General features: G+C 40.5%; 1 protein-coding gene across 1 annotated transcript in view; it reads right to left on the bottom strand.

The window, feature by feature from the left end:
- ncor1 (nuclear receptor corepressor 1) overlaps window positions 1-8,500 on the bottom strand; it is a 104,256-nt gene that overhangs the window by 30,001 nt on the left and 65,755 nt on the right. The window contains 5 exon segments of the mRNA XM_016477050.1: window positions 1,980-2,135; window positions 3,496-3,679; window positions 4,164-4,281; window positions 4,810-5,251; window positions 7,687-7,762. Of these exon segments, the coding sequence (XP_016332536.1) occupies window positions 1,980-2,135; window positions 3,496-3,679; window positions 4,164-4,281; window positions 4,810-5,251; window positions 7,687-7,762 (976 nt within the window).

The following is an 8,500-nucleotide window of genomic DNA, read 5'->3' as shown; positions in this document are numbered from 1 at the left end:
CATGTTATTTTTAACAGAAAAGCAAGCATGTGCTGCTGCGTGCATGGTTTGGCATGGCAGAATGCGAGCAGCGTGCTTCCTTTATTATCACTAAAAGCTGACATCTCAGTTAATCGCAATCTCATAAAGCTCTGTTATATCACATTAAATATATGCACAATGAATTTTTCACAGTGTCTACACTTAAAATTGTTAAAATGAGAGGATTCGTGAGCACGCAATTTCAGCACTGCGGTGAGTAGGCTATATACTGTATTCTATATACAGTACCAGTCAAAAGTTTGGACACACTAATGGGAAGTGTGTCCAAACTTTTGACCATACTGTACTATAATATAGCCTACAAATAAAGAATATTGGCCGATATATCGATATCGGTCTTTTTTTACTCCTTAATATCGGTATCGGCCCCCCAAAAAAACCCATATCGGTCGGACTCTAGTAATACTAATATTTATTATTATTCCTCAGGTTGTTTCCTATTCTACAATACCAAAGTGTGATATCCCTAGTTTGTTCTGAACCTCCAAGTAAGGTAATTCCTTGTAAATCACAGCTGCTGCATCATCAGTAGTGGTCATGTTATTGATGTAGCATGCATGTAGGACACAGAGGGAAATTTTTGTTGACCAGGTCAATAACGCAAACATCATTCCACTCAATCTGGGTCCTCACAGCAGAGGTCACTGAAGACCAAAGTCTCAAGCCAAAGTTCATTATGAAACCTGATCATCATAAAACAAATAAACCTGCAAGAGTGACACAGTCCTACCGGAACATTCCGTTTACTTAATGGATGCTGTATTTTTTTTCTCTCCCTGAGAGAAACATCTAGTGTGTTTTATAAGTGCTTGTCTCCATGAGAACAGTTTCCAGGTTGTAAGGGTAGGGCTGATAAGGGAATCAGTTACATGTGCTGAGCCTTGTGAGAGCTTCAAGGTTTCCTTCAGGAAGAAACTCCCTGACCTGACTAGTAAAAGCCATGTAACTTACAAACAAATGTGAGCTCCTCTAAAAGATGGAGAAGCAGAGGGTGGGTCTTAATCAGTTTTCTAGTGACAAAAACTGTCAGGTTACACGCTCCAGACAAGGTTACTAATGACTGAAATACCAACGTGTACTTAATTGTATGCAGGTCTAAATAAACACTGAAGCAAAAACACTTCATAAGGCTTGAAAATGTATGACAAAGTAATTTGATAACAGATTTAACTGCAAAGTTCAAATATTCAGGCCCAAACAAGAAATATTCAAAAGGACTCAATAATTAACTCGAAGGCCATCAATCAGCTCTACATCTACAATGACGTATATGTAGCTTTGTTTGAGACTGCAAAACAAATAAATAAATAAACAAATAAGTAAATAAATTTCACTGCAATTTTAGCCATAACATCTTACCATAAATTTATTACAATTATACAGGAGCCGTTTGTTTTGTTTTTTTAACCCAAAGTGACTTCCAACAATGCATGCTACAAATTTTATCGTTAGAGCCAACAATGTTTGAAGTACACAAGTACAATATAGATTAGTACACAATCCAGAGCAGATATAAAATCCAGAAAAGTAGATAAACGTTTTTATTTATTATTTTTTTCTAATTTTGTTTTAAATAAAAAACAACAGATTTGTATTTTTTATTATTTTTATTTATTATTACTAGTTATTTTATATATTATTGATTTATTCAAATAAATGCCTTTGTGAGCATAAAAGACTAAAAAAACTTGCTGATTGAGATATAGATAAGATGTTTTCATTAGTAGACCTTTAGTAGTGTTTTCTTTAGTGTCTTTGATTTGAATCGCTCATGTTGCTTACATCAATGAAGACTATAGTTCTTATACTCCATTTCACTCTCATTCGAGTGAGTGCTGCTGAGTGTTCATTTTGGTGCCCAAACCGTCTTGAAAAAAAAAAAAAAGCTGCAGGTTTCTAAAACTTTCGCCTGGATACAGGGTGTACAGACTGCTTACCTGGAGGTACACTGTAGCGGGTGGCGTTACTGCCGTCGGGCTGGGGTGAGGCTTTGCTAGGAGAGAGTCTGTACGGAGAACCCGGTCTGCCCGCTCCACCGTGAGATTCCTGCTCCATCAGCTTCAGGTCAAATGGCATGTAAGTGAATGGCTTACCTGGGGACAGAACAGAGAAAAAAGTCAGTTACTCACAGACACCAAGCAGACAGACAAAAGACACAAAACAGAACGTCAAGTGTCCTCTCTATTTGCGATCAAGAAAACATCGTATTCAAACCATACAGACTCAACATGCATTAATCATGGGAATAGAAGATATAGAAAGGTTAATTCAGTGCTATCATTGCAAATGCACTGGTAAGAGAAATGTCAAGGCAGGTTTTTAGAGCTACAGGCTGCCGGTCTGTAAGAACGAGGTCGAGCAAAACTTGGTGTTTCTAATGGATATCACTACAAGAGAGTGACCTAATGTTCCTTTTGGTTGGCTGCTTCTGTCTGACTCCATCAAAAACAGCACTGTGTTTCTTAGCTGTGAAGAGCAAAGTCCACTGTCTCGCTCTCTCCCATGCTCTCAACACCCTTCAAAAATCTGTTTTGGAGACCCATTATAAAACAGAGGAGGAGGAAAAACAGAAAAACTTCTGTCTTTGCTCAAACTTCCTGGCATGTAAAAACTGAGCGAGAGTGCATGGGAGGATAGAACAGAGGCACTACAGGCACATCACAATCTATTTGTTTTGCAGCGGTCCATCTGCTTGTCTTTCAGTCTGTTTGTCTCAGGGGAGATTCTGTAACCTCAATTTTGTATTGTTCACTGCTCTCTTCCCTTCAGAGACAGTTCCTTTGTCAAGGAGTTCTCCAAAACAAAAAGTGACAAATGCTCTATTCGGATGAGATTACTTTTATATCGAGGAGGTTGGGTTGATGTCATAATTACCAAAGCTTCTCTGTAATTTAAACCACTTATTAACTGCCCAAGACATTAAATTTCTGGACATTATATGAACATATATATAGACTCCTCTATAAAATGAAGAAATACCCAGAATAAACAAATTCACATGTTGGTTTAATCTATTTTGTTACTGTGAACAATTCATCCATGCATGTGTTTCATCTTTTAACAATTGCTTTGACCTCATAATTTTTATTGAAACATTACTCAATCTTCTGATGAAAACAACTCCTCTCTGGTGGCGAATGCTGGACTTCACCAAACATTTAAACAATCAACTGCAAGCTCACATTCAGATCTGCCTCCATCCAATTAACCGATGGGTAGATCCAAAAAAAGATTTGTCGCCAGTTCCACTTCTTCACGACTTTATAAGCCTGTGAATCTACTCGGTCTGAGAATCTCAAGTGGATATTGACCAAAGAGCAAAGGGACATTTCTTCACAAAACTTCTTAGAGGGAACACGTGGTGCTGGATTTATTTATTTTTTATCAATTTTCTACATTCACCTCAAGTGTTTTTGTGCATTCTTTCTCTCTTTCCTTCTGCGTCTGACTCACCTTCTCGGTCCACTACACTGGGGTTGTGGGTGGTGACTCGCGGCCTGCGGTCAGACTCGTTCTGATCCAGTCTCTGTTTGTCCTCCTGCACGGACTCATGTACAGCTTTGATTTGGTGCTGGAACATAGCAAAGCCGCTCAACGGTCCTCCGGGAACGCTGCTGTGACCGAATGGAGCTGAAACCTAAACAAACCATTCAGGAACAGAGAGGATTCAAATGGGAGCTACATGCTGGACTAATGTTCAGCAAAACTGCTCCATTAGAAAAATTTAAATGATTAAATATTTAAATGCATGACTATTGTTTACTTTGCACCAATATGCTACATTTTCATTAACCTTGTGAACAGCCAATCAGGGCTTAAATCCAGTTAGATTAAATCCTTTTCACAGCCACACCAAATCGCCACAACAGACACCAACAAACAGCACAACTAATCAGCCCAACAGAGCAGCCAAACGTATTTTCACTCGTCATGATTTCAGTGTGGAAAATCAATTGGTATTTGCTGATTCGTTTGCTGATTGCCGCAGAAGCAAATCACAGCACGTGATCTGCGGAGGTGGAGATGGAGGCAGGACTCACGTGGCGGGGTGGCTGGGCCCTGTCTCTGTCCAGAGGGGCATATCTGAATGCTAAGTGGGGGTAGAGGCTATGGGGACTGACCATAGGGGGGATGGTGGCGGCCCGCTTCTGTAGCTGCAGCATGTTGAGGAATTTGGTTGAGGACACGACCACTGAGCCTGCAGCGCCAAGCAATGACGGCTTCTCCAGAGAGAAAAGTCTGCCACAGGAAGGAAGGAACAAGATAATAAAATGTATTAGCTACTGATACTCTACTGCTAGGCACATTTAAAGGGGTTTTAACATATACACAACGACACAGAGACCACAAATCATTTTTCGTTCATTCACAGACTATTCACCAGCTTTTGTAAAATACTAGCTCAAGCACATTCCCATGCTGGACAACTAAATATTTGTTTAGGTAAATACAACAAAAGAAAACAAAAACTGTATTTAATAAAAGCTGAAGCAATATAAATAATTCATTACACATCAGAGCTTGACAGGACAGTAAGGTTTTTTTAAGGCTACAAGAATTGAAATGTATTATTTTACATTTGCATTTCTAATTTAAATGTATATTTTTAGTATTCATTTCAATATTACTGAAAATACAATTACATAATTTTCACACATATACATTATCTTTCAATTAATAAATCACCACCCTATCCATGCTACTAGAAACCAATAGCACTGTATGCATGAAAACCCCATAACAGAACATGAGCAGCGGCGTTCTCACCCTTGTCGGTCAGGTTCAGCATCCACATCCTCATCCGCACTGCAGGTGGCGCTAGAGTCATTATCGGAGTGCTGTTTCTCCTCCTTGTCCTTGACATCCGGCTCAGTCTTCACTTGCACCTGCGCTCTTTCGCTGCTCGGAGCGTTCATCTCCACATCCTGTGTCTCACTTTTTGGATGGATCTGCATTTCATATGCTGAGCGTGTGCGCTCATCCTGAGGAAGCCCGTCTCCAGCTCCTCCTTCCGGACTCTTCTCTACTTTCACCCGTAGCTCGCCGTATGGAGGCTCCTTGGCATCTGCCACTGGGCCTTTGGTTGCCGTGACGTCCTGGGCCGACACGCCGTCCAGAGCCGAGTTGGGATGAGTTGGCGCGTCGAATTTGGAGGGATCAGTTTGAGTTGGAGAAGGCGCACTCTCTGTGTCCGAACTGTAATCGGGACCTGAGGAAAGGAGATGAAAAAGCGTATGATTGAGCCAACACATCCTCTTTAAATTCTTCTTTCATCTGTGCAAAGAGAACACAGAATATCAAACCCAATCTATTTCAATCTCTGCTACAGAAACACAAAGGCAGAGAAGAACCCAAACAACCCTGCCGTGACAGAGAAGAGGCGGCATTTGAGGTCACCATCGCTGCACATGGCATCACGCAATCAGGTTAATGCACTTCTGGACAGCAAACATCCTTTGGCTAATCACTACCTTTCCACTCTTGCCGTTTGATGACACACCCTCCAGGGTCACAGGAAGTGCTACATATAAAATACATGAAGCACTGCATAAACATACCATTCAAATGTTTGGGGCTGGTAACATTTTTTAATGTCTTGGAAAATTCTGTTAAGCTCACCAAGGCTTCATTTATAAAACTTTGTACAAAAATTTTACAATTTAACTGTTTCCTATTTTAATATATATTCCTGTAATGGCAAAGCTCAATTTTCGGCAGCCATTATTCCAAGTCTTCAGTGTCACATTATCCTTCAGAAATCATTCTAATATGCTGATTCACAGCAGTTATTTGAAATAGAAATCTTTTGCAACAATGCAAAAGTCCATAATATCATTTATTCAGTGACGTTGTTGAATAAAAGTTTTTTTTTCATTCTTACTCTTTCCCAAAACTTTGAAAGGTAGTGTGTATACATATATAACCTACAGGCTTACTTACATATCCACATCACAGAAACAGGCTTTACAGGCAAAATCACAGATGTACTCCACGTGCCCGCAGGTTGCAAAGAGCCAAGTTACATCAAGAGTAAAACACATCCAACAACTAGGAAGCAACTATCCTTCTCTCTGAAAATGACTCCTCTCCCTCATCTATAATTCCTCCCTCCTCTTGCTGTGTGGACACTCTCTGCCACTCTCACAGTCTATCTGTTATCTGTCCCTCTGAGAGAGCGATGAAGGGTAACCTGCTTGGCTCCAGGAGTATGTCAGCAGGTGCTACTCCAAAAAGCAGATGTGGAGAGAAAGATAAAAGTTTGAGGGAAGGAGAACAGAAGAAAGCAGCATCTAGCACGTCAATGAAAGCATACTAGGGAAGCAGCCTTGCAGGCTTCTTTTTTTAGCAAGGAGAATCTGAATAAAGTCTATAACGCACCAGGGCAGAGTATTATGTTATTTAAGAGGAAAGGGAGTATAGTTTATAGTTTTAATAAATTAATACTTTTATTTAGCAAGGATGCATTGAATAAGTTTGACAAAAGATTCTATTCCAAATAAATGCTGTTCTTTTGAACGATCTGTTCATAAAATGTTTCCACAAAGATACTAAATAGCAAAACTGTTGATAAAAATTAGAAATTTTTCTTGGGCACCAAATCAGCACATTAGAATGATTTCTGAATCATGTGACACTGAAGACTGGAGTAGTGATGCTGAAAATCCTGCTTTGCCATCACAGGAAGAAATTGCCCCAAACTTTTGAACGGTAGTGTAGATGGGGTGGAAGAAGATGAAGCGAACAAATGGGCACCCAAAGGGAAGGAAAGTGAGTTAAAAGACGTGTAACTAATAATTACTCTACTTTCATTTGAATGCAAGTGTTGTTCCAAGAATGCCGATATGAAGAGTTGGACCAGACAGGTATTGCTGGGCCTGAAATGACTGATTTTCTATTTTCATGTGCAAGTAACTACTCTTATTATGTTTAAAAAGCAAGTTACTCAATATGAACTTTTTGTGTACAGAATTGTATAAAGACTTGAAGTTGTGTTGTAGCACTAAAAATCACACAACCATATCTGAATAAAAGCACAACAGATCAAACATGCTCGGCAGAAGCACTCGGTTTCCTTACAGCGTACTTTTTTGAGGCTTTAAAGCCAGGGAACGCTTACAAAAGAGCGAGTGTGGCAGGCAGAATTAGACCAGATCTCTTATCCTTTCTGCACATTGATTCCCCCTATTTCCACTCTCTTTTCTTTGTGTTTGTGTCTTATTCACTTGTTTCCTCTCCCTTTCTTCCACCTCTCCCCCACCCGGCTGGTTCTCTCCTCATTTGCTCCTGATTCTCACTCATTAAGCGTACAGACAGAAGTAGAGGGAGGATGTTGACCTCTGTGGCAGAGCAGAGCGGTCTGGGGTTTTGCTGTCAGATCTAATCAAACGCTCTGCAGTCAGACAGGACACTGCTACTACTGCTCCCTCACTTCATCCCTCTTTGTGTGTCAGTCTGTCTGTTTCTGCTCTCTTTACATTATGGCTCTGCTGCTTCTCTTCCTCTCTGTTTGATCGGACTCTGGGTTCATGGGTCACAGAGCAAGAGACTGACAGCGATGGGTTTTAGGGTGTTTGTTTAGGCATTAGAGCTTATGTTGGAAGCAGCCGGCTGTAAAAATCTTTAAATCACAGCGAGAGATCATACCGTCACTCTCCTCATCGTCATCAGGCGCAGGATCGCTCTGTGATGGGTCTCGATTTCCACGGAGCCGCCGGGAACCCTGCACACAACAACATAAGAGGTGCAAATCATAAGATATACATGTTAAGAATAGTTCACGACTAAAGATTACACCACAGTCACGTGTATTCGTAAGACATTTTTCAGTTTTTGTCTCCATACAGCACCCTTTCTGACGCCACTTTTAAGTATCATGCTTAAAAACAGCAAAGTACGAAAGTAGTAACTAGGAAAGATATAGATATATACTATTGTTCAAAATTTGGGGGTCAGTAAGATTTGTGTTTTTTAAAGGGGTCCTATTTTGCTTTTTCACTTTTTTAATTTTAGTCAGTGTGTAGTGTGTATGTTTGGGCATAAAAAAGATCTAGAAAGTTACAAATCTCAAAGTCCACTCCAAAGGGAGATATTTCGTTTTAAAAAAATCCCTTTTCAAGAACTACAACGAACGGCTCATTTGGACTACAGCGTTTGTTTTCCGGGCTTTGTGATATCACAAAGCGGCCCATTAGAATATCATTAATAATAATTCCCGCCTACAGAAATTCGAATGGTTGGGGGGTGGGGAGGGGTGAGGTTGTGGTTAGAACGCTTGGTTGAGTGAGTGCATCAGACGAGACGACGAAGAAGAAGTGCTGCTGCAGAGTTAGTGCATCAGAGAAAACGAAGAAGAAGAGCTGCTGTGCTGTAGCTTCAAGTTTTCGGCACGTCTAGAACAATTCTTACAAGCACAACACGACGTAGCTGGGCGCCGCGGACAGACGCCGAACGGCGCCGC

The sequence above is a fragment of the Sinocyclocheilus anshuiensis genome, unplaced genomic scaffold (assembly GCF_001515605.1).
Source record: "Sinocyclocheilus anshuiensis isolate Anshui unplaced genomic scaffold, SAMN03320099.WGS_v1.1 scaffold697, whole genome shotgun sequence".
Taxonomy (NCBI): domain Eukaryota; kingdom Metazoa; phylum Chordata; class Actinopteri; order Cypriniformes; family Cyprinidae; genus Sinocyclocheilus; species Sinocyclocheilus anshuiensis.
This window is presented reverse-complemented; position numbering and strand designations above follow the sequence as displayed.